The sequence below is a fragment of the Tursiops truncatus genome, chromosome X, assembly GCF_011762595.2.
Source record: "Tursiops truncatus isolate mTurTru1 chromosome X, mTurTru1.mat.Y, whole genome shotgun sequence".
Lineage (NCBI taxonomy): Eukaryota > Metazoa > Chordata > Mammalia > Artiodactyla > Delphinidae > Tursiops > Tursiops truncatus.
Genome location: NC_047055.1, coordinates 39,477,972 through 39,505,177, shown reverse-complemented (window position 1 = coordinate 39,505,177; position 27,206 = coordinate 39,477,972). Strand labels below are relative to the sequence as shown.

At 38.5% G+C, this 27,206-nt stretch overlaps 1 protein-coding gene across 1 annotated transcript in view; it reads left to right on the top strand.

Annotated features, from left to right (window-relative positions):
- The window catches only part of NRK (Nik related kinase), a 167,712-nt gene that overhangs the window by 113,527 nt on the left and 26,979 nt on the right, over nt 1–27,206 (top strand). Inside the window, 6 exon segments of the mRNA XM_019949429.3 lie at nt 4,455–4,518; nt 4,932–6,099; nt 8,378–8,485; nt 21,086–21,153; nt 23,318–23,412; nt 26,155–26,252. Of these exon segments, the coding sequence (XP_019804988.2) occupies nt 4,455–4,518; nt 4,932–6,099; nt 8,378–8,485; nt 21,086–21,153; nt 23,318–23,412; nt 26,155–26,252 (1,601 nt within the window).

Here is a 27,206-nt window from a genome sequence, read left to right as displayed (position 1 = left end):
TTTACAGTTTGATTAATATGTGTCGTGGCGTGTTTCTCCTTGGGTTTATCCTGTATGGGACTCTCTGTGCTTCCTGGACTTGATTAACTATTTTCTTTCCCATATTAGGCAAATTTTCAACTAAATATTTTCTCAGTCCCTTTCTTTTTCTCTTCTTCTTCTGGAACTCCTATAATAAGAATGTTGGTGTGTTTAATATTGTCCCAGAAGTCTCTGAGACTGTCCTCAGTTCTTTTCATTCTTTTTTCTTTATTCTGCTCTGCAGTAGTTATTTCCACTATTTTATCTTCCAGGTCACTTATCCGTTCTTCTGCCTCAGTTATTCTGCTATTCTTCCCTTCTAGAGTATTTTTAATTTCATTTATTGTGTTGTTCATCATTTCTTGTTTCATCTTTAGTTCTTCTAGGTCCTTGTTAAATGTTTCTTGCATTTTGTCTATTCTATTTCCAAGATTTGGGATCATCTTTACTATCATTATTCTGAATTCTTTTTCAGGTAGACTGCCTATTTCCTCTTCATTTGTTAGGTCTAGTGGGGTTTTATCTTGCTCCTTCATCTGCTGCATATTTTCTGTCTTCTCATTTTGCTTATCTTACTGTGTTTGGGGTCTCCTTTTTGCAGGCTGCAAGTTCGTATTTCCCGTTGTTTTTGGTGTCTGTCCCCAGTGGCTAAGGTTGGTTCAGTGGGTTGTGTAGGCTTCCTGGTGGAGGGGACTAGTGCCTGTGTTCTGGTGGATGAGGCTGGATCTTGTCTTTCTGGTTGGCAGATCCACGTCTGTTGGTGTGTTTTGGGGTTTCTGTGGACTTATTATGATTTTAGGCAGCCTCTCTGCTAAAGGGTGGGGTTGTGTTCCTGTCTTGCTAGTTATTTGGCATAGGGTGTCCAGCACTGTAGCTTGCTGCTCGTTGAGTGAAGCTGGGTGCTGGTGTTGAGTTGGAGATCTCTGGGACATTTTCGCCATTTGATATTATGTGGAGCTAGGAGGTCTCTTGTGGACCAGTGTCCTGAAGTTGGCTCTCCCACCACAGAGGCACAGAAGTGACTCCTGGCTGCAGCACCAAGAGCCTTTCATCTACCTGGCTCAGAATAAAAGGGAGAAAATGTAGAAAGAAGCAATTAGTAGGAGTAGAAAGAAAGAAAGAAGGAAAGAAAGAATGAAAGGAGGGAGGGAGGAAGGAAGGAAGGAGGGAAGGAAGGAAAAGAAAGAAAGAAAGAAGATAAATTAAAATAAAGTAAGATAAAATATAATAAAGTTATTAAAATAGAAATTAATTATTAAGAAAAAAATAAAAATAGATGGTAGAACCCTAGGACAAATGGTGGAAGCAAAGCTATACAGACAAAATCTCACACAGAAGCATACACATACACACTCACAAAAAGAGGAAAAGGGGAAAAAATCCTAAATCTTGCTCTCAAAGTGCACCTCCTCAATTTGGGTGATTCGTTGTCTAAAGAAGGATAGGAAGGAAGGAAGGAAGGAAGGAAAGAAAGAAAGAAAGAGAAGATAAAGTAAAATAAAATAAAGTTATTAAAATTAATAATAATTTTAAAAACGGACAGATAGAACCCTAGGACAAATGGTGGAAGCAAAGCTATACAGACAAAATCTCACACAGAAGCATACACATACACACTCACATAAAGAGGAAAAGGGGAAAAAATCATAAATCTTGCTCCCAAAGTCCACCTCCTCAATTTGGGATGATTCGTTGTGTATTCATGTATTCCACAGATGCAGGGTACATCAAGTTGATTGTGGAGCTTTAATCCGCTGCTTCTGAGGCTGCTGGGAGAGATTTCCCTTTCTCTTCTTTGCTCGCACAGCTCCCGGGGTTCAGCTTTGGATTTCGCCCCGCCTCTGCATGTAGGCCTCCGGAGGGCGTCTGTTCTTCCCTCAGACAGGACGGGGTTAAAGGAGCAGCTGCTTCAGGGACTCTGGCTCACTCAGGCCGCGGGGGGGAGGGAGTGGCACGGAGTGCGGGGCGGGCCTGCGTGACGTTGCAGCAGCCTGAGGCGTGCCGTGCGTTCTCCCGGGGAAGTTGTCCCTAGATCCTGGCACCCTGGCAGTGGCGGGCTGCACAGGCTCCCCGGAAGGGGAGTGTGGATAGTGACCTGTGCTCGCACACAGGCTTCTTGGTCGCGGCAGCAGCAGCCTTCGCGTCTCATGCACGTCTCTGTGGTCCGCGCTTTTAGCCGCGCTTCGCGCCCATCTCTGGAGCTCCTTTAAGCAGCACTCTTAATCCCCTCTCCTCGCGCAACAGAAACAAAGAGGGAAGAAAAAGTCTCTTGCCTCTTCTGCAGGTTCAGCTTTTCCCCAGACTCCCTCCCGGCTAGCCGTGGTGTACTAGCACCCTGCAGTCTGTGTTCACGCCGCCAGCCCCAGTCCTCTCCCTGTGCTCTGACCGAAGCCCAAGCCTCAGCCCCCAGCCCCGCCCGCCCCGGCGGGTGAACAGACAAGCCTCTCGGGCTGGTGAGTGCCGGTCGGCACCGATCCTCTGTGCGGGAATCTCTCCCATTGCCCTCCGCACCCCTGTTGCTGCGCCCTCCTCCGCTGCTCCGAAACTTCCCCCTCTGCCACCCGCAGTCTCCACCCGCAAAGGTGCTTCATAGTGTGTGGAAACCTTTCCTCCCTCACGGCTCCCTCCCACTGGTGCAGGTCCCATTCCCTGTCCTTTTGTGTCTGTTTATTCTTTTTTCTTTTGCCCTACCCAGGTACGTGGGGAATTTCTTGCCTTTTGGGAGGTCTGAGGTCTTCTGCCAGCGTTCAGTAGGTGTTCTGTAGGAGTTGTTCCACGTGTAGATGTATTTCTGGTGTATCTGTGGGGAAGAAGGTGATCTCCGCATCTTACTCTTCCGCCATCTTCCCCTCGTCCTCTCTTCTATATTTTATTTCCAAGATTTTGTATCATCTTTACTATCATTTTTCTGAATTCTTTTTCAGGTAGACTGCCTATTTCCTCTTCATTTGTTTGGTCTGGTGGGTTTTTACCTTGCTCCTTCATCCGCTGTGTATTTCTCTGTCTTCTCATTTTGCCCAGCTTACTGTGTTTGGGGTCTCGTTTTCACAGGCTAGAGGTTCATAGTTCCCGTTGTTTTTGGTGTCTGCCCCCAGTGGGTGTGGTTGGTTCAGTGCGTTGTGTAGGAATCCTGGTGGAGGGGACTGGTGCCTGTGTTCTGGTGGATGAGGCTGGATATTGTCTTTCAGGTGGGCAGGGCCACGTCTGGTGGTGTGTTTTGGGATGGCTGTGAACTTATTATGATTTTAGGCAGCTTCTCTGCTAATGGCTGGTGTTGTGTTCCTGTCTTGCTAGTTGTTTGGCAAGGGGCGTCCAGCACTGGAGCTTGCTGGCTGTTGGGTGGAGCTGGGTCTTAGCATTGAGATGGAGATCTCTGGGAGAGCTTTCACTGATTGATATTATGTGGGGCTGTGAGGTCTCCAGTTGTCCAATGTCCTGAACTCAGCTCTCCCACTCAGAGCCTCAGGCCTGACACCTGACTGGAGCACCAAGACCCTGTCAGCCACACGGAATTATTTAGATAGTGGTCCTTGGCAAGTGAAACCACAAGATAGGAGGCTCGTGCTATGCCTGGTCCTGCTGAGCAATTTTCAGACTTTAGCTCATTTTGGCAATAGGGTGACTGGTTTGGTGACGTGAGGCAGGATGGGTCCATGAGGCGGGTGATGCTCAGCCAGTGCACAGCCTGAGGAACCCAGTCAAAGCCCTCAGGGAAGGCCAACAGTGACCAGGACTCCCACCTTCTGCAGCTGCGGCCTCTTTGGGATCTCCCTCCTGGTGTCAAGTATCTCTTACTCCTGCTTTGGCAGCTGTGCCTTTACCCTGAGCTTCTTCATGAGGCTATAGAAGTCCCTGAGGTGATGCATGAAAAGTGGGGGCCGCATTCCCGAAGTCTTTAATATAGGAAATTCAAAAGAAAAGTCTTTTATTTTTAAGCTTCTATATTTCAGTACTGCACAGCTGACAGGAAAGATGCCAAACATTTTCAGTGTGTCAAGTGTAAAACCCAGAATTTAGATTTTTACCTTCTCATTGAAAGGACAAAAGATAGATGTGAGCCCAAGCCATAAAGTCCTTAAATCCAGAGTACACACCTGTAAGCCATGCTCACCAACCATCTAGTTTCTCTTGGCCCTTTCCCTTTTTACCTTTCTCAATTTTTCCTCTTTAGAATTGCAGCAATCAGATTGCTAAATATTTTTCCTATGCTGAGAGAAATTAGTCTCTATGGAATAGATGCACCGTGCTGCAGAAGTAGGCCTAGGAACAAGGATATTGTCTACATTACCAACTAGGCGTTATGTGAAGGGTTACAGTCCTCTTGTCCTTATAAATTCACTCAGCTTCCTGAGCAGTAAAGGTGCACATTGACTAAGGTGGATTATCTTAATCTCTGTTGACTGTTATGCATTTTTTTCCTCTTTCATAAAAAGGAATACCTCTGATCTTTGAAAGAGAAGAAGCTATTAAGGAGCAGTATACCATGAGAAGATTCAGGTGCGTTAGACATATTACATATATAATTTGATGTTAGCAATTCATGTAAGACAGTTGATTCCATACTGTTGTATGTGACTCAGAAAACTTAATCCTTTCTGATAAAATAAAAACAGATCTGTATTTGCAAGAGATATTTGAGTGGAAATGTTGAGGAAAAGTTTTTATTACTACCCAAAGAGTCCTTAATTTCTGGTAATAGAATGATCAAGTATATTATTAGACCGTTTGTACTGAATATATTAGTAATGCAAAGACTTTCAGACATTACAGGAATGATTCAAGAAAGATTTACTGAAGATACCTTTATTGCAGAAAATGTTCATCTTTTAAAATAAAAGCATTTCCCCTGAATGACTTCACTCTACTGACAACTCTAATTGTACAGCATTCATTTGTATGTTTATTTCTAGGGGACCTTCTTGTACTCATGAGCTTCTGAGATTGCCTACGAGCAGTAGATGCAGACCACTTAGAGTCCTGCATGGAGAACCGTCTCAGCCAAGGTGGTTACCTGATCGAGAAGAGCCACAGGTTCAGGCCCTTCAGCATCTCCAGGGAGCAGCCAGGGTGTTCATGCCACTACAGGCTCATGACAGTGCACCTAGGCCTCTACAGGGGCAAGCCCAGGCACCTCAGCGACTACAGGGGGCAGCTCGGGTGTTCATGCCACTACAGGCTCAGGTTAAGGCTAAGGCATCTAGGCCCCTACAGATGCAAATGAAGGCACCTCCACGACTACGGAGGACAGCCTGGATGCTTATGCCACTACAGGCTCAGGTTAAGGCCCCTAGGCCTCTAAAGGTACAGGCCCAGGTACCCAAAGAGCAGCAGGCTCAGGCCCAGCCCCAGGCCTCAGGAGAGCTGCAGGATCTGGACCAGGTACCAGAGGAAGTTCAAGGGCAAGATCAGGTACCTGAACAACAGCAAAGGCAGGGCCAGGTCCCTGAACAACAGCAGAGACAGAACCAGGTACCTGAACAGCAGCTGGAGCAGAACAGGGCACCCGAGCAGCCAGAGGTACAGGAACAGGCTGCTGAGCCTACACAGGCAGAGACAGAGGCAGAGGAACCTGAGTCATTACGAGTACATGCCCAGGTATTCCTGCCCCTACTGTCACAGAACCACCACGTGCTGTTGCCACTACATTTGGATACTCAGGTGCTCATTCCAGTAGAGGGGCAAAATGAAAGGTCACCTCAAGCACAGGCCTGGGCACTAGAGCCCACGCAGGCAGTTGGCTCTGTTCAAGCACTGATAGAGGGACTATCAAGAGACTTACTTCGAGCACCAAACTCACATAATTCAAAGCCGCTTGGTCTACTGCAAACACTGATGGAAAACCTGTCATCAGACGTGTTTTACTCTCAACCAGAACAAGCACGGAAGAAAAAATCAAAAGTTTCTAGTCTAAGGCAGGCATTGGCAAAAAGACTATCACCAAAGAGGTTCCGGGCAAAGTTGTCACGCAGACCTGAAGAGTTTGAGCTATCAGATTTAGAAGCCCATAGGCAAAGGCGCCAACGCAGATGGGAGGATATCTTTAATCAGCATGAGGAAGAATTGAGACAAGTTGCAAATGTAAGAGTTTCTGATATTTTTCCTAAGTCAAATATGCAGAGAAAATATGCTAGTTCATACTCAAGTGTTCTCTCTGTAAAAACCAAATGAAATAAATATTCCTTGTGTCCCAGAGAAGATTATCTAAATAACTTGTGCTTCAAATAAATTATCCTGAAATTTCCAGATAATTGTGACTAAATTTGAGAAAGAAAAATTTGCTTGAATGACCCAGGTAATTGCTTAATATCTCTGTAGAGATATAGCTTTAATTATTAGTTAAATTTCTACCTATTATTCCCTTAGCCAATAAAGGGATGTCATATGCACATTTAAAGTTACTATACTGGATCTTTAAAAATTACTTTCAGGGCTTCCCTGGTGGCGCAGTGGTTGTGGGTCCACCTGTCAATGCAGGGGACACGGGTTCGTGCCCTGGTCCGGGAAGATCCCACATGCCGCGGAGCGGCTTGGCCTGTGTGCCATGGCCGCTGAGCCTGTGCATCCCGCATACAGCAAAAAAAAAAAAAAAATTACTTTCATAGGTCAAAATTTCAAATATAACTCATTAAAACTAAACACAAAAACAAATTTGATTTTGTTCCTCCAACTTCTAAGTTTATTTTGCTCTTCCTTCCCATAGAATGCTGAACGTATTATTTAAGAGAATTGCACTAGCTTTTGTACATCAGGATGTTAAAGGTCAAACTGAGAAGGAAAAGCATTTTCTAAAACATTTTGTACATGGTTACCATAAGTATGACTTGTCTCACTTATTTTTCACTCATTTTACATAATTGATGAAGTACCTGCATAGAACATGACACAAGTTACAAATTCATCTCTGCACTCTTTTGAAGTGTGGGGTACAATATGTTAATCTCTTTATCTTATTTTGGTTTAGTCAACAAAACTTCATTCTTTCAAAATTCTCTAATATAAATGGATATAATTGGGCTGGAGTTCATGGATACAATCTGGCAAATCTAATCTGATCCTGAAGGGTTTGTGGGCTTTGTAAGCAAATTATAGAGGTCAAAAAGACCAGGAGAGCAGTTGTTTCCTAATACTTCATAGCATCCATTTACATAAAAGGAATCATTGTGAAGATCCTAAATTAAACCCTGGTATCAACATCCATTTACCTAATAATAATTAATGTAGTTATTACAAATGAACCTTGTCTGAATGTCTGAATAAGGGAGACTTTTGGTTTTTGTCCATTGAGTTAATTGAACAAATACTATTTCCCTGATATGTTTAACATGAGAAAAGGTAAAAGCAACAAGAAAAGAAAGACCCAAAAGGGGAAATGAATGTCTAGTCCCCCAAAAAACAGGAAGATAAGAAGCAAAAGAAACCAAATAGAGAAAGGGTGGCATGAGTCTAGAATGCTACTATTTGCCTGACATTAAGGCATCTAAAATGCTAATGACTATTCCCAATGAGCCTTAGTAACAATTGGATCTAATGGGCTTTGCATTTTTTAAAAAGACTTTTATGCATTTCTGCAAGACTAGTAGCATGACCCATACTTATTGGCATTCAGTGTTTTAAATATTTATGTGAGAAGCCATTCTAAAATGGAAGAAAAAGTCACTAAATAATAGTTACTAATCCCATGACCCTAGGATCTTGTATAGGCATTCCTGCCTTTATGTGTAACTCTTAAAGAAAGCATAAAGAAAAAGAAAATTATTGATGTTCTAGTCAAAGTCATAGGTCTTTTGAAATACCTGAAAATTTATTAGAGTTTAAAGACATATGTGAGTGCTTCAACTCACTAGAAGGAAAGAAAACACATTCCCATTATTCTGTTTGAGTTGAAGAAATATCAGTTGGCTTAAATGGGAAAACAGAAACTTTCCTAAACTACTAGGACTCAATCAAGAAGAAATATTTGCACTGCTGTGTTGCAGATCTTCCACTGCACAGAAGGACCAAACTTTGTAGCTATAACCGCTTATTAAATATGACAGTTTGCGGCTATGAGTTAAGCTTTAGACCAGAGATTTTTAACCTGGGTTTAATAGGTGAGTTGCAGGTGGCCAGTGATCCCCCTGAAAATACTTGCAGAGATATGTGTCTGTCTGTATGCAGTTTTCTACAAAGAATCTGTAGCATTACTCAGATTCTGAAAGGGATCCAGGACCAAAAACTATTAGAAACTAGAGGCTTAAATCAATTTGAATATTTGAAAATTATTTTTTAATTGAACATTAAGATGATGGGAATTGCTCGTATTATTTACAGGTTATTATTTACAGTTTAAAATATTTATTTTCCTTTTTGTTTCAAGGAAAAGGAAGATGAATCATCAGATAATGATGAAGTATTTCATTCGATTCAGGCTGAAGTCCAAATAGAACCATTGCAGCCATACATTCCAAATCCTAAAGAAAATGAGGTGAGTTTCTCTATATGAGTTGCTGTGGCACTAATAAGTGCCTGGAACAATGGTTCTTAAACATTTTGGTCTCAGGATGTCTTTATACTCTTTAACATTGAAGACCCCAAAAGCTTTTACTTAGTTGGATTGTGTCATTCAATGTATGATGTATTAGAAATTAAAACCAAAAAATTTAAAGTATTTATTACTTCATTTAAAAAGTAAGAAAACTATTAGATATTAATATAAGAAACAAATTATAGTGAAAATAACAATTTTCCATCTTGCTTAATGGAAAACAGCTGGATTCTCATATCTGCTTCTGCATTCAACCTGTTGCCATATGTTGTTTAGGTTGAAGTATATGAGTAAAAGCTGACTTCTCACATATAGGTGGTTGGAAAAAGAGAATTTCCATAGATTTTTCAGATAATTGTGGATATTCTTTGAAATACACCACAACTAGAGAAGTGGAGTCCAAAACCATATCAGTGAAATTTTGAATATTCAGTAATATTAAAATCTGTAAGTCTCTTGTGTGCTGTGAATATATGTTTTGCTCATACACAATTTTGTATCTTCGTGCATTGCTCAGTCGGAAAATATTGGTTCACTGTATATGTAGATCTTTCCAAATATTTACATGTTTTATTTTACAACACCAAAAAATGGCATTTGTTAATATCATCAATTTCATCATAAAAATTATTGAGTATTGATAAGCTGTCAAATGCACAGTGATAGATGAGTTTAAAATTCTAATATTCAATTGAAAACTCAATTTTATCATTGCTAACAACTAACATCAGTTGTTTTATCTTTGAATTGATAGGCTTACTTTGTTGATTTTAAATAAAATGCCTGCCAGATACCCAAGTTGAATAACTACAGTTTGTCTCATCAGTCATTCTTCTAAGTAAAAATATTGCCCATGAAATATTCAGTAGTTCAGCTTGTAACACAATCACACATACTTCTTCCCTTGATCATTTCTGTCCTGAGACGTAGTTTATGACAGGGTCTGGGTTATTTAATCTGTCACTTATTTTCTTAGATTTATGGGAATAATCAAGTCAGTCCTGGTGTCCAGGTTGACTTTTGTTTTCACGAGTTTATTAATAGATATTTAGCACATGGTATTGGTGAGGACCAAGTAGCAGTTTCAATTCCTGTGTGGACAAGGTAGTGTCATTATAGACAGCATTCCTTACAGCTAGCTAGCTAAAAAATTTTTGGTCACTAAGGACAGATAGGTGGATGGGTGAAGAACTCAGAAATTCTTGCCTTACTCATAGTGAGTCATGAGTCTCATTGCTGTTCTTAATTAGGACAAGGGCCCAAGATCACTATATTTCCTCTTTCAAGATACTTCACAGTAGTCCATTATGATGTATGTCATGGACAATCATCCTTCTTATTTTTTTAATTTTATTTCACTTATTTATTTTTTATACAGCAGATTCTTACTAGTTATCTATTTTATACATATTAGTGTATATATGTCAATCCCAATCTTCGAATTCATCCCACCACCACCCCACCACCCTTGCTTTCTCCACTTGGTATCCATATGTTTGTTCTCTACATCTCTGTCTCTATTTCTACCTTGCAATCTGGTGCATCTGTACCATTTTAATAGATTCCACATAAAAGCATTAATATACGATATTTGTTTTTCTCTTTTTGACTTACTTTACTCTGTATGACAGTCTCTAGGTCCATCCACATCAGTACAAATGATCCAGTTTTGTTCCTTTTTATGACTGAGTAATATTCCATTTTATATATGTACCACATCTTCTTTAACCATTTGTCGGTTGATGGGCATTTAGGTTGCTTCCATGACCTGGCTATTGTAAATAGTGCTGAAATGAACATTGGGGTGCATGTGACTTATTTTTTATATATTCTTATGTGTTTAATTCCATATCTGTACACATACACACACAGAATGGCATGATAGATGTTTTAAAACATCCTTTACATGCAGCTGTACATATTTTTTTAACATCTTTATTGGAGTATAATTGCTTTACAATGGTGTGTTAGTTTCTGCTTTATAACAAAGTGAATCAGCTTTACATAAACATATACCCACATATCTCCTCCCTCTTGCATCTCCCTCCCAGCCTCCCTATCCCACCCCTCTAGGTGGACACAAAACACCAAGCTGATCTCCATGTGCTATGCAGCTGCTTCCAACTAGCTATCTATTTTACATTTGGTAGTGTATATATGTCCATGCCACTCACTCAGAACTTCCCAGCTTACCATTCCCTCTCCCCGTGTCCTCAAGTCCATTCTCTACATCTGCCTCTTATTCTTGTCCTGCCCCTAGATTCTTCAGAACCATTTTTTTTTAGATTCCATATATATGTATTAGCATACAGTATTTATTTTTCTCTTTCTGACTTACTTCACTCTGTATGATAGTCTCTAGGTCCATCCACCTCACTACAAATAAATCAATTTCATTTCTTTTTATAGCTGGGTAATACTCTATTGTATACATATTGCCACATCTTCTTTATCTATTCATCTGTCGATGGACACTTAGGTTGCTTCCATGTCCTGGCTATTGTAAATAGAGCTGCAATGAACATTGTGGTCCACGACTCTTTTTGAATTATGGTTTTCTCAGGGTATATGCCCAGTAGTGGAATTGCTGGGTCGTATGGTAGTTCTATTTTTAGTTTTTTAAGGAACCTCCATATTGTTCTCCATAGTGGCTGTATCAATTTACATTCCCACCAGCAGTGCAAGAGGGTTCCCTTTTCTCCACACCCTCTCCAGCATTTATTGTTTGTAGATATTTTGATGATGGCCATTCTGACTGGTGTGAGGTGATACTTCACTGTATTTGCATTTGCATTTCTCTAATGATTAGTGATGTTGAGCATCCTTTCATGTGTTTGTTGATAATCTGTATATCTTCTTTGGAGAAATGTCTATTTAGGTGTTCTGCCCATTTTTGGATTGGGTTGTTTGTTTTTTTGACATTGACCTGCATGATCTGTCTGTATATTTTGGAGATTAATCCTTTGTCAATTGCTTCATTTGCAAATATATTCTCCCATTAAGAGGGTTGTCTTTTGGTCTTGTTTATGGTTTCCTTTGCTGTGCAAAAGCGTTTAAGTTTCATTAGGTCCCATTTGTTTATTTTTGTTTTTATTTCCATTTTTCTAGGCGATGGGTCAGAAAAAGATCTTGCTGGGATTTATGTCCTGGAGTGTTCTGCTATGTTTTCCTTTAAGATTTTTATAGTGTCTGGCCTTACATTTAGATCTTTAATCCATTTTGAGTTTATTTTTGTGTATAGTGTTAGAGAGTGTTCCAATTTCATTCTTTTACATGTAGCTGTCCAGTTTTCCCAGCACCACTTACTGAAGAGGCTGTCTTTTCTCCATTGTATACACTTTCCTCCTTTATCAAAGATAAGGTGACCATAGATGCGTGGGTTTACCTCTGGGCTTTCTATCCTTCCATTGATCTATATTTCTGTTTTTGTGCCAGTATCATACTGTCTTGATGACTGTAGCTTTGTAGTATAGTCTGAAGTCAGGGAGCCTAATTCCTCCAGCTCCGTTTTTCTTTCTCAAGATTGCTTTAGCTATTTGGGCTCTTTTTGGTTTCCATACAAATTGTGAAATTTTTTGTTCTAGTTCTGTGAAAAATAACAGTGGTAGTTTGATAGGGATTGCATTTAATCTGTAGATTGCTTTGGGTTGTAGAGTCATTTTCAAAATGTTGATTCTTCCCAATTAAGAACATGGTATATCTCTCCATCTGTTTGTATCATCTTTAATTTCTTTCTTCAGTGTCTTATACGTTTCTGCATGCAGGTCTTTTGTCTCCTTAAGTAGGTTTATTCCTAAGTATTTTATTATTTTTGTTGCAAAGGTAAATGGGAGTGTTTTCTTAATTTCTCTTTCAGATTTTTCATCATTACTGTTTAGGAATACAAGAGATTTCTGTGCATTAATTTTATATCCTGCTACTTCACCAAATTCACTGATTTACGTTTACCAGTTTTCTGGTAGCATCTTTAGGATTCTCTATGTATAGTATCATGTCATCTGCAAACAGTGGCAGTTTTACTTCTTTTCCAATTTGTATTCCTTTTATTTCTTTTTCTTCTCTGATTGCTGTGACTAAAACTTCCAAAACTATGTTGAATAATAGTGGTGAGAATGGGCAACCTTGTCTTGTTCCTGATCTTAGTGGAAATGGTTTCAGTTTTTCAACTTTGAGAACGATTTTGGCTGTGGGTTTGTCATATATGGCCTTTTTTATGTTGAGATAGGTTCCCTCTATGCCTACTTTCTGGAGAGTTTTTATCATAAATGGCTGTTGAATTTTTTTGAACGCTCTTTCTGCATCTACTGACATGATCATATGATTTTTCTCCTTCAATTTGTTAATATGGTTTATCACATTGATTGATTTGCATATATTGAAGAATCCTTGCATTCCTGGGCTAAACCTCACTTGATCATGGTGTATGAATCTTTTAATGTGCTGTTGGATTCTGTTTGCTAGTATTTTGTTGGCGATTTTTGCATCTATGTTCATCAGTGATATTGGTCTATAGTTATCTTTTTTGTGACGTCTTTGTCTGGTTTTGGTGTCAGGGAGATAGTGGCCTTGTAGAATAAGTTTGGGAGAGTTCCTCACTCTGGTATATTTTGGAAGAGTTTGAGAAGGATAGGTGTTAGCTCTTCTCTAAATGTTTGATAGAATTCGCCTGTGAAGCCATCTGGTCCTGGGCTTTTGTTTGTTGGAAGATTTTTAATCACAGTTTCAATTTCAGTGCTTGTGATTGGTCTGTTTATATTTTCTATTTCTTCCTGGTTCAGACTCGGGAGGTCATGCTTTTCTAATCTAAGAATTTGTCCATTTCTTCCAGGTTGTCCATTTTATTGGCATACAGTTGCTTGTAGTAATCTCTCATGACCCTTTGTATTTTTGCAGTGTCCGTTGTTACTTATCATTCTTCATTGCTCATTCTATTGATTTGAGCCTTCTCCCATTTTTCTTTATGAGTATGGCTCGTGATTTATCAATTTTGTTTATCTTCTCAAAGAACCAGCTTTTCATTTTACTGATCTCAGCTACTGTTTCCTTCATTTCTTTTTTATTTATTTCTGATCTGATTTTTATGATTTCTTTCTTTCTGCTAACCTTGGGGTTTTTTTGTTCTTCTTTCTCTAATTGCTTTAGGTGTAAGGTTAGGTTGTTTATTTGAGATGTTTCTTCTTTCTTGAGATAGGATTGTATTGCTATAAACTTCCCTCTTAGAACTGCTTTTGCTGCATCCCATAGGTTTGGGGTCATCTTGTTTTCATTGTCATTTGTTTCTAGGTATTTTTTGATTTCCTCTTTGATATCTTCAGTGATCTCTTGGTTATTTAGTAGTGTGTTTTTTAGCCTCCATGTGTTTGTATGTTTCACAGGTTTTTTCCTGTAATGGATATCTAGTCTCATAGCATTGCGGTCAGAAAAGATACTTGGTAAGATTTCAGTTTTCTTAAATTTACCAAGGCTTCATTTGTGACCCAAGATATGATCTGTCCTGGAGAATGTTCCATGAACACTTGAGAAGAAAGTGTATTCTGTTGTTTTTGGATGGAATATCCTATAAATATCAATTAAATCCATCTTGTTTAATGTATCATTTAAAGCTTGTGTTTCCTTTTTTATTTTCATTTTGGATGATCTGTCCATTGGTGAAAGTGGGGTGTTAAGATTCCCTACTATGATTGTGTTACTGTCGATTTCCCCTTTTATGGCTGTTAACATTTGCCTTATGTATTGAGGTGCTCCTATGTTGGGTGCATAAATATTTACAATTGTTATGTCTTCTTCTTGGATTGATCCCTTGATCATTATGTAGTGTCCTTTTTTTCTTGTAATAGTATTTATTTTAAAGTGTATTTCGTGTGATATGAGAATTGCTACTCCAGCTTTCTTTTGATTTCCATTTGCATGGAATATGTTTTTCCATCCCCTCACTTTCAGTCTGTATGTGTCCCTAGGTCTGAAGTGGGTCTCTTGTAGACAGCATATGTACAGGTCTTGTTTTTGTATCCATTCAGCCAGTCTGTGTCTTTTGTTGGAGCATTTAATCCATTTACCTTTAAGGTAGTTATTGATATGTGTGTTCCTATTACCATTTTCTTAATTGTTTTGGGTTTGTTATTGTAGGTGTTTTCCTTCTCTTGTGTTTCCTGCATAGAGAAGTTCCTTTAGCATTTGTTGTAAAGCTGGTTTGGTGGTGCTGAATTCTCTTAACTTTTGCTTGTCTGTAAAGGTTTTAATTTCCTGTTGAATCTAAATGAGATCCTTGCTGGGTAGAGTAATCTTGGTTGTAGGTTTTTCCCTTTCATCATTTTAAATATGTCCTGCCACTCCCTTCTGGCTTGTAGAGTTTCTGCAGAAAGATCAGATGTTAACCATATGGGGATTCCCTTGTATGTTATTTGTTGCTTTTCCCTTGCTGCTTTTAATATTTTTTCTTTTTATTTAATTTTTGATAGTTTGATTAATATGTGTCTTGACGTGTTTCACCTTGGATTTATCCTGTATGGGACCCTCTGTGCTTGTGGACTTGATTGACTATTTTCTTTCCATTATTAGGGAAGTTTTCAAGTATAATCTCTTCAAATATTTTCTCAGTGCCTTTTTTTCTCTCTTCTTCTTTTGGGACCACTATAATTCAAATGCTGGTGCATTTAATGTTTTCCCAGAGGTCTCTGAGCCTGTCCTCAATTCTCTTCATTCTTTTTTCTTTATCCTGCTCTGCAGTAGTTATTTCCACTATTTTATCTTCCAGGTCACTTATCCGTTCTTCTGCCTCAGTTTTTCTGCTATTGATTCCTTCTAGAGAGTTTTTCATTTCATTTATTGTGTTGTTCATCACTGTTTGTTTGCTCTTTAGTTCTTCTAGGTCCTTGTTAAACGTTTCTTGTATTTTTTTAAATTATTTTTGCGGTATGCGGGCCTCTCACTGTTGTGGTCTCTACCATTGTGGAGCCCAGGCTCCGGACGCACAGGCTCAGCGGCCATGGCTGAGCCTAGCCACTCCGTGGCATGTGGGATCTTCCCAGACCTGGGCATGAACCCATGGTCCCTGCATCGGCAGGCGGACTCTCAACCACTGCGCCACCAGTGAAGCCCATTTCTTGTATATTTTATTTCCAAGATTTCGGATCATCTTTACTGTCTTTACTCTGAATTCTTTTTCAGGTTGACTGCCTATTTCCTCTTCATTTATTTGGTTTGCTTGCTCCTTCGTCTGCTATGTATTTCTCTGTCTTCTCATTTCGCTTAACTTACTGTGTTTGGGGTCTCGTTTTCACAGGATAGAGGTTCACAATTCCCGTTGTTTTTGGTGTCTGACCCCGTGGGTGAGGTTGATTCAGTGGGTTGTGTAGGCTTCCTGGTGGAGGGGACTGGTGCCTGTGTTCTGGTGGATGAGACTAGATCTTGTCTTTCTGGTGGGCAGGACCATATCCGGTGGTGTGTTTTTGGGTGTCTGTGAACTTATTGTGATTTTAGGCAGCCTCTCTGCTAATGGGTGGGGTTGTGTTCCTGTCTTGCTAGTTGTTTGGCATAGGGTGTCCAGCACTGTAGCTTGCTGGTCGTTGAGTGGAGCTGGGTCTTCACGTTGAGATGGAGATCTCTGAAGGAGCTCTCGCCATTTGATATTACGTGGCTCTGGGAGGTCCCTGGTGGTCCAATGTCCTGAACTCAGCTCTCCCACCTCAGAGACTTAGGCCTGACACCTGCTGGAGCACCTAGAGTCTGTCAGCCAAATGGCTCTGAAGAAAAGGAAGGAAAAAAAAGAAAGAAAGAAAAATAGTTATTAAAATAAAAAATAAAATATATATTATTAAAAATAAAAAGTAATTAATGAAAGAAGAGAGCAACCAAACCGAAAAGCAAATCCACCAATGATAACAGTGCTAAAAACTATACTAAAAAAATACCCCAAAAATCCGACAGAAAGAACCCTAGGACAAATGCTAAAAGCAAAGCTATACAGAAAAAAATCACACAAAGAAGCATACATACTCACAAAGGGTGAACAAGGGAAATATATATATATATATATATATATATGTATGTATATATATATAAAGAAAGGGAGAGAGCAACCAAATCAATAAACAAATCTACCTATGATAATAAGCTCTAAATACTAAACTAAGATAAACATAAAACCAGAAACAAATTAGGTGCAGAAAAGAAACCACAAGTCTATAGTTGCTCCCAAAGTCACCGCCTCAATTTTGGGATGATTCGTTGCCTATTCAGGTATTCCACAGATGCAGGGTACATTAATTTGATTGTAGAGATTTAATCCGCTGCTCCTGTGGCTGCATGGAGAGATATCCCTTTCTCTTCTTTGTTCGCACAGCTCCTGGGGTTCAGCTTTGGATTTGGCCTCACCTTTACATGTAGGTCGCCTGAGGCATCTGTTCCCCGCCCCGACAGGACAGGGTTAAAGTAGCTGCTGATTTGGGGACTCTGGCTCACTCAGGCCAGGGGGAGGGAGGGGTACGGCATGCAGGGCAAACCTGCAGCGGCGGAGGCCCACATGACATCGCAACAGCCTGAGGCGCGCCGTGTGTTCTCCCGGGGAAGTTTTCCCTGGATCACGGGACCCTGGCAGTGGCGGGCTCTACAGGCTTCCAGGAGGGGAGATGTGGATAGTAACCTGTGCTTGCACACAGTCTTCTTGGTGGCTGCAGTAGCAGCCTTAGCATTTCATGCCTGTCTCTGGGTTCTGTGCTGGTAGCCATGGCTCACGCCCATCTCTGGAGCTTGTTTAGGTGGTACTCTGAATCCCCTCTCTTCACGCACCCCAAAACAATGGTCTTTTGCCTCTTAGGCAATTCCAGACTTTTTCCCAGTCTCCCTCCTGGCTAGCTGTGGTGCACTAGCCCCCTTCAGGCTGTGTTCATGCAGCCAACCCCAGTCCTCTCCCTGGGTTCTGAATTCCGAAGCCCAAGCCTCAGCCTCCAGCCCCCACCCACCCCAGCAGGTGAGCAGACAAGCCTCTAAGGCTGGTGAGTCCTGGTCAGCAGTGATTCTCTGTTGCGAGAATCTCTCCGCTTTGCCCTCAGCACCCCTGTTGCTGTTCTCTCCTCCATGTCTCCGAAGCTTCTCCCCGCCCGCCCACCCCCTATCTCTGCCAGTGAAGTGGCTTACTAGTGTGTGGAAACTATTCCTCCTTCACAGCTCCCTCCCAGAGGTGCAGGTCCCATCACTATTCTTTTGTCTCTGTTTTTTCTTTTTTCTTTTGCCCTACCCAAGTATGTGGGGAGTTTCTTGCCTTTTGGGAAGTCTGAGGTCTTCTGCCAGCGTTCAGTAGGTGTTCTGTAGGAGCTGTTCCTCATGTAGATGTATTTTTGATGTACTTGTGGGGAGGAAGGTGATCTCCATGTCTTACTCCTCTGCCGTCTTGAAGCTATCCACATGTGTCTTTTGGAATTATGGTTTTCTCTGGGTATATGCCCAGTAGAGGAATTGCTGGGTCCATCCTTTATAAATATGTTCTTTCTGATACTAACAGTCCTCTGAAATGAATAACAGAGTACTGCTTTATAAATACTAATTACTGGCAGAAGGAACATAGGCTGGATTTTATTATTTAATTACAAGAGGCAATGTGTCCCCCTCTCTGCCTTATTAAATGATGACTTTACTCTTACTCTCAGATAAGAATTATTACTATAAGCATGATACGTTAAGCCCAAAATATAATGAGCTGTGTCTGGTTGATTTGGAATACATCATTTGCCATAACATATGCTATTCTTACTACTCATTTTCTTCTCCCCATTTTTCAGAACAAATACAGTCAATTCATATTAGGCATTAGCCTTACTTATTTTGGTCCTTTATCTCTTCTGAGTAATTTTGGCCTCTGGTAAACTAGTTTCAATAAACTTTCTGAGATCAGCTTCATGAACCAGGAGGCCTAGACTGGGTCAATATGATTCCAGTTATCTGAATCAAAAGTGGAAAAAGTCAGTCAGATGCTTATCCTGCATACTGCCAAACATCTGGTTGTATTTGGAAACATTCATTAACAAAACATGTGAACGATTGACAACATTTCTCACTTCTTATGTATCTGTCTGTTGGATTATAAAGACAACCTTGATAAGTTACTACATAAGAGAAAAAAAAGTGTAGTAAGGTTATTATAGTTTCTAGAAACTATAGCGTGATGTTATCAGCATGAAAATGCTAAATTTATTTTTTATTGTAACATGTTGAATTTTCCTTTCTAAAGAATCTAATATGACTGCCTTGTTGAATGTCAGAATGATCTATTTTGGGGGGTAGCTAAAAACTATTTTGAGTAGAAACCTAGAGATATAAAATTAAATTAGGCAAGGCAACACTCCATGGCCCTATATATTAATGCTGGCAGAAGGTAAATCTGCACTGCTGATGGAAGCTGGATCATTATATGTGCTCTTTCTTGAGTCTTTTGCTGTATGAGATGAATGAATAGTTAATAAAATAAAAATTTATTTATTTAGAATTGAAAAGTATTTGAAACTCTGATTATGACATTACAGTCAAGTTGTAAAGTGAAAAAAACATACTTTCTTAAAGATGAGTAAGGCCAGACACTATAAAACTCTTGGAGGAAAACATAGGCAGAACACTCTTTGACATAAATCTTAGCAAGATCTTTTTTGACCCACCTCCTAGAGTAATAAGAATAAAAACAAAGATAAACAAATGGGACATAGTTAAACTTAAAAGCTTTTGCACAACAAAGGAAACCATAAACAAAACGAAAAGACAGCCCAAAGAATAAGAGAAAATATTTCCGAATGAGGCAACTGACAGAGGATTAATCTCCAAAATATACAAACAGCTCATGAAGCTCAGTATCAATAAAAATAAACAACCCAGTCCAAAAATGGGCAGAAGACCTAAATAGACATTTCTCCAAAGAAGACATACAAATGGCTGACGCACACACGAAAAGATGCTCAACATCACTAATTATTAGAGAAATGCAAATCAAAACTACAATGAGGTACCACCTGACACCTGTCAGAATGTCCATCATCAAAAAATCTACAAACAATAAATGCTGGAGAGGGTGTGGAGAAAAGGGAATCTTCATGCATTGTTGGTGGGAATGTAAATTGATAGAGCCACTATGGAGAACAGTATTCAGATTCCTTAAAAAACTAAATATGGAATTACCATATGACCCAGCAATCCCACTACTGGGAATATACCCAGAGAAAACCATAATTCAAAAGACACATGCACCCCATTGTTCATTGTAGTACTATTTAAAATAGCCAGGACATGGAAGCAACCTAAATGTCCGTCAACAGAGGAATGGATAAAGAAGATGTGGTACATATATAAAACAGAATATTACTCAGTCATAAAAAGGAGCGAAATTGGTCATTTGTGCAGACGTGGATGGACTTAGAGTCTGTCATACAGAGTGAAGTAAGTCAGAAAGAGAAAAACAGATATTGTATATTAACACACATATGTGGAATCTGAAAAAAAATGGTACAGGCGATCTTATTTACAAAGCAGAAATAGAGACATAGAGAACAAACATATAGATGCCAAGGGCAAAAGGGGGGGTGGGATGAATTGAGAGATTGGGATTGACATATATACACTATTGATACTATGTATAAAATAACTAATGAGAACCTACTGTATAGCACAGGGAACTCTACTCAATGCTCTGTGGTGACCTAAATGAGAAGGTAATCCAAAAAAGAGGGGGGCTTCCCTGGTGGCGCAGTGGTTGAGAGTCCACCTGCCGATGCAGGGGACACAGGTTCATGCCCCAGTCTGGGAGGATCCCACATGCCGCGGAGCGGCTGGGCCTGTGAGCCATGGCCGCTGAGCCTGCACGTCCGGAGCCTGTGCTCCGCAACGGGAGAGACCACGGCAGTGAGAGGCCCGCGTACCACAAAAAAAAAAAAAAAAAAAAAAGAGGGGCTATATGTATACATATAGCTGATTCACTTTGCTGTACAGTATAAACTAACACAATATTGCATCTATACTCCAATAAAAAATTTTTTAAAATAAAGAAGGAATACTTTAGACTCCTGAGAGGTTTTTAGTGATGTGTATGTGTGTTACAACTTTTGAAAATCTAGTATTAGCTTTAGAAAGGGTGAGTGAGTGAGAAGTTTGAACTTGGTATAAAAAGTAATATGAAAACATAGAAAGAACATTAAATTAGCAGGTGGGAGACCTACAGTCTGATTAAAGATATCCTTTGACTTGATGTAAAGTTCTTAGAAAAGTCATTTTCCATCTCTGGGATACAGATTCCTCAATAATAAATGAGGGTGTTTTATTATATGATCTCCAGAATCTGTTGTTATACTAAAATTCAAGGATGTATTCAAAAATTATGGTTAAGTAGTTCTAATGTTATACTATAAGTAATAATGAAATACAATCTATTTATGAAAATCAGATTTTATAAGCTAGATTTTTAAGAAAATATCTCTTCGTGAAGAATGACATTTTCCCATGAATTAATAACTCAAAAAACGTATGATTCAGAATTCTACCAAAGTATTGCATTGTATCTTTAAGGTTCAAGAGAGATCTATTTCTATGCCTTACAACCAGGATCGTGTACATCGTGTCAAGTTCTCTTCAAGGTATGTGTCTCTGATTTCTATATTCAGATTACTCTGATTTACTGTCATATGAGAAATTAAAGCTTATTTATTTGATACTAAGTTCTGTGTGAATTCAAAACTAAAATATTAATGACAACATAGTCATCAATGATATCACCGGCCCATATTTAAAACCTTAAAACTGCAACAATCCATTAACTAGATCTTTCACCTTTGGACATACTGCAATCTCAGTGTTATTTAGTTTGATGATTAGCTGGTAACATTCACAATTTAATAACACAAACAGCAGTGAATTCTTGGACAGTGTTCAATTAGTAATTTACAATAAAAAGATGTGAAATTTCATGTGTATCATGTACACTTCAATTACATGATATTTGTGATGTACTACATGGTAAAACACACACACAATCGCTAACCTCAGAACCTAATGCCACAGAATGGGCAAACCTAAAATAACCTATAGGGAAAATCAAATCTAAAACTCAATATTATAGCAATATTTTATACCAGTCACTGTAATTTTTAACTCTGTAATATTGATAATCTTCAGTAATTTTCAAAGATCATGTTTCATATTTTAGATGTATGCAATGTGTTATATTTGGGGTTTTTTTACATCTTTATTGGAGTATAATTGGTTTACAATGGTGTGTTAGTTTCTGCTTTATAACAAAGTGAATCAGTTATACATATACATATGTTCCCATCTTATCTCTTCCCTCTTGCGTCTCCCTCCCTCCCACCCTCCCTATCCCACCCCTCTAGGTGCTCACAAAGCACCAAGCTGATCTCCCTGTGCTATGCGGCTGCTTCCCACTAGCTATCTATTTTACGTTTGGTAGTGTATATATGTCCATGCCACTCTCTCGCTTTGTCACAGCTTACCCTTCCCCCTCCACATATCCTCAAGTCCATTCTCTAGTAGGTCTGTGTCTTTATTCCTGTCTTACCCCTAGGTTCTTCATGACATATTTTTTGAATGCTAAATTTTAATTTAGATGTTCCTTGAAAATCATACCCCTTCCAACTCCAACTCATAGTGGAGAGAACTTAACCTATATTCATTCACTCAGTCATTCAGTAAATACTTATTGAGTACTTACTGTATTCAAGATTCTGGACAGTATGGTCAGATAGCATAGAGCTGATAGTATTTAGCATGTATATTCTTATCTTATTATTCTTTAAAACCCCCATGTATTTGTGTCCTTAGATTTAACTGGTGTACAGAAATTTTGAAAAATTTTAAAGCAAGATTGGGAACTTTCTCTTACTATGCATTCAATGAATGAGTTGTCATGATCCTTCTGACAACAAAGGGGGAGAAATCAGTTTAGTTTTGTGTATCTGTTTTGGTATCATGGGGTATGATATAAAATCAATATAACTGTTAAGCATGGGGTATATAAAAATCAATATTGCTACTAAACTGGAATTGGTTGTTCTTCTTACAAAAAAGGGTTTTGAATTTATGAATTGCATATATATTTACTTTAAATATAGTTATATTTATGAAATCAATTTAACTGAAACTTAAGTCTTTCCTGAAATTTGGGGTCATAGAAAAGACTCTTGTCTGTTCTAGGCCTAAATCAATAACCAAAGTCCTTCCTATTTAGAAATTCCAAAGCAGCTATAAAATTTAGCAGAACTGGTCCAAAGAAACTTTCTAAATATTCCCTGAATTTGAATAGTGAAAACTAAAGTGTCCTATCTATTTATCCATGTATCTAAATTAGGAACAGGACATTAAAAAACACAAATTCCAAGCATTTGAAATAAGGATTATAATAGTGGAATATTTAACATAAAAATAACTTAGTTTTTATCATGTTAAAATACTCACATACACTATAAATTTATGTTTCTTGCTGTTTTACCCAGGTAGCAATAATGTCTGAATATTAGCTTAAAGAAAGTTCATAGAAATTTTTAGAAATATATATGTGAAGGAAACATACTTGTATAAAGACAATTTTTTATATTTTGGAAATTGTTTCTCTCTTCTAGATAAAAGAGCAGATCTGGGGAAATTGGAAAATATTACTTAAGCTCTACTTCTTTTTAGTTTGATATATACCCATATACTTAAAACTTTTGTTGGTCTTGATGTGGAGTTGTACATTCCCTTTATGAATGTTAGGATGTGACACATGCTTTTCTGTCTTTTCATTAGTGTTCCTCAGCGGTCTCTTTTGGAACAAGCTCAGAAGCCCATTGACATGAGACAAAGAAGTTCGCAAAATCCTCAAAATTGCCCAGCAGCATCAGGTGATTCAAAGCACAAGGTTTAAACAGTCAAAACGGAGTTAATGTTTAATAGTTTATTTTGCAAAAGTTAAGAAAGAATTTCAAGAAGGAATGAATCAATAGTGTCAGGGAAGCCAAGTAAGATTAAGACCAGGAGGCCGTTGGATTTGGCAATTAGGTGATCAGTGATGACCTTTGAGAAATGGAAAGTAATTTTTCTGAAGTTTCTTCTTTCAGTTGGGTAGTAGTTAAGAATGTGTCTAGGGAGGCGGGAGGGGGGGTCAGCTTTAGTTTCTAAACCATGTGTGAAAAATATGGGAAAGGAATTTGAGAGAGGCTTCTACAACAGGTTAAAATTTATAGGCAATCTTTAGAATATTGAAATATTAAATGGAGTAGTTGCGGGCATGTGTTTTATTTATCAGTTTGTTATTTCACCTCCCCAAAGTAAGATATATACAGTATCTCTTAAATGTTAAAAATTAATGTAGTTACTCAAAATGAAAAATTAATCCATAAAATCATAGAAAATAACTTTACAAACTGTGATATGAATTTCAAATAAGTATTTTATTTTATGATGTACTTTTGAGAGAGTTTAAATGAATTATAGATTTGTGACATATCAGATAAACAAAGTGAAAAGTTATGCCTTGGGTCATAAAATCTTGCACTATCTACTTTTAAGCAATTCAAGTAAGTTAAGTAAGGGAAAAATGCCTGACTGAGTCCCCAAGTTGTCTGTAAAATATAGCATATAGATTTTATTAAAATGTCAATAATTAAATGGATATATAGGTACACTGTATGAAAATCATATAGTCGAAGACCTGAATTTTAAAACCCCATTCTTCTTCTTAGGAGACTCAGATAATGGCATAATTCTTTTAAATGGTAGTGTCCCCTTGTGCAGAAATATTATCTTGTGAGAAATAAGATAAGCCTGTGTGAAGAGAAACTTTAGGACTTTTTTCCCCAGAATCTTTCTGGTTTGACTAGGGTTAATTTTGCTAATACTGAAGAAACAGCTAAAACTTTAAGGTTTATTCATATTGTATATTTTGAAATAAGGAAACTCTGGAATAGGCCCCAAAACGTTTATGAACAGTGGTGGGAGGGAGAAAGGGAGAGTATCTGGGTAGATAATAGCTAAAGTTCTTTTTAGCTCTAAAATTCTTTTATTTTATTGTGTGTGCTACATAGATGATTTGAAGTTCCCATGAGACTCAATACTTCATGATGCAGGAAATCAGAACACCTTACTACAAATTTGCCTCAAAATCTCAGACATTCACCCAAACTTCTTACTTAGCCTAATGATACACCAAAAGACCTGAGAGAAAATAGTTTCCTACGGAAAGATAATAAATTGCAAAAGTACAACAGTGTCAGACGATGTGAACATAAAGTGTAAGATGTGTTCAGTACAATATTCTCAAAAGATAGAAATGTTTTCAAATACATGCTTTTTCGAGTTCTAGTGTCAATACTTTGGCTATGTATCAAGGCTGCAAATAAAAGAGGGATGGTACTATTTATCTTCAAATTCCAAGCACACAAAAACCATAAAAAGGGACATGAGAGTCCCCTTAGTGAAGCTTTTTCTAAGTACACTCACCCAGATCTACTGATCTTTGAGCCTAAATATTCTCACTCTATTTTAACCACAGATGTTATTTACTATACCACAAATCTTAATATCAAAAATCCAGTCTTCTGGGCTTCCCTGGTGGCGCAGTGGTTGAGAGTCCGCCTGCCGATGCAGGGGACACGGGTTCGTGCCCTGATCCAGGAAGATCCCACATGCCGCGGGAGCGGCTTGGCCTGTGAGCCATGGCCGCTGAGCCTGTGCGTCCGGAGCCTGCGCTCTGCAACGGGAGAGGCCACAACAGTGAGAGGCCTGTGTACCGCAAAAAAAAAAAAAAATCCAGACTTCTAATCCAGACAAATTTGCATTTTAAATGGAAATATTTACACTATAGAAATGAGCTGTGCATTGTGATACAACTAGCAAAATGTGGCTATTAAAATTAAAACTAAAATGAAAATGAAGTTAAATTTTAAATTCAACCTCTCAGACACACTGGCCATATTTCAAATGCTCAATAGCCACGTGTGGATAGTGGCTACTGTATTGGACAATGCAGATACAGAACATTTCTATTACTGCAGAAAGTTCTATTGCAGAGAGCTTCTATAGAAGGGTTCCTGGCTTTATAAAAAAGGCTAAGATTTGCCACTTTTCAGTTGTTCACTTTTCAACTGTATTGAAATACTTGAAGATATATCATTGAGTAGAAATTGGGGGATTAAGATTCAAGAGTCAACTCTCCTCTTGAAAGTTTTGTCTAATCCATCATCTTCTAGTATACTGTTGGGCTCTTTTTCTACTGGTTAGTATGGGAGGCCAGAAATACCACCCAGCCCTTCCTTTTCTTGATACATTCTCTTTTTTCCATGGGACTATCTGTATACCAGTCTTATTATGTACCTTGTTACACAGATAGAGAGAAATACCTAGCAAGTGTACACTTAATACTGAAAAAAAAAAGCCATGCAAGTCTAACAGAACAAACCTTGAGCCTGTCACTGTCTGTGAAAACAGAACATAGGATCTTAGCCCCATAAGAATTTACCAAGTGATATCTCCAGAATGGAAAGAGACTACAAGAAAAATACCAAGGGATTGAACTGGTACACTATAAAAATGAAGTCCATGGCTGTGATCACAACTGTTACTAATGTCTTTTTGGCATTCCACAGAATCTTCTTCTGAGGAAGAGAGCCCTGTGACCAGGAGGAGGTCCCAGTCATCACCACCTTATTCTACTATTGATCAGAGGTTGCTGGTTGACATCCATGTAGGTTTCCATCTTAACTCTTAAAGCATTTATATCTGTTCTTTTTAAATTTCAATTTCTTTTAACTTACATATTTTCAGCTTCATTCGAGGGAAAGGCTAAAGTGTTCAGTTTTTAAATTAATCTTTCAAATATATATTTCTATTGGTATGTCAGTATGCAGAATATGAAATCTAGAAATTAAATTTAATCGATGTAAAAACATTTAATGTAAAATGTTTTGTAATGTAAAATATAAAAACATTTAATCTATCATAAAATATTTTACTTTCACATTCTTGTGTCATAACATATTCGGGAGAGGAGTGATAAAAAGCTATTTGCAGAAGCTAATCTCAAATTAAGGAGTAAGGTTTAGATGCTCAGTTTTTGTCTAATATTTCGTGGATGATGAGGCAATGCATAAAGATAAAACATTTAGCAAAAAATAAAATGCCTTCCAATTTCATAAATAAAAAGGCCTTCTACTTATTTTTGCAGTTTGCTTTCAGATCATTCTGTTTTACTTTTGTAATTACCTCTACCCTACTACACATACACCCCTTTCAGATTGCTCAGAGGTTGCTTATAGGACACATACCATACTTAAAGGTGAATTTATATGAATTTACTTCTTAGAAGTGTTTACATTACTTTAATACAACCTATGTTGTATAAAACTAGAGCTGGGAAATTAACATATCAATTTTAAGAGCTAATCCCAATATCAAAGGATAAAGCAAAAGGAAAAAAGTGACAGTCTTCTCTAGAATGTTAAATCATCTGTTCTCTTCTCCAGCACCAAAACCAAATGTCTAGTTCTCAGCAGATAAGTAGGACTAATATAAAACAAAGTGAGTAAATTTTGCCCTGTGTGATCCAGAAAGGCCATTAATGATCATAGCCTGAGGTTTGGGTTTTGGCAGCTCATCCTCACAAAAATGTTGGCTCTATATAGTGAGTGAACATCTTCAT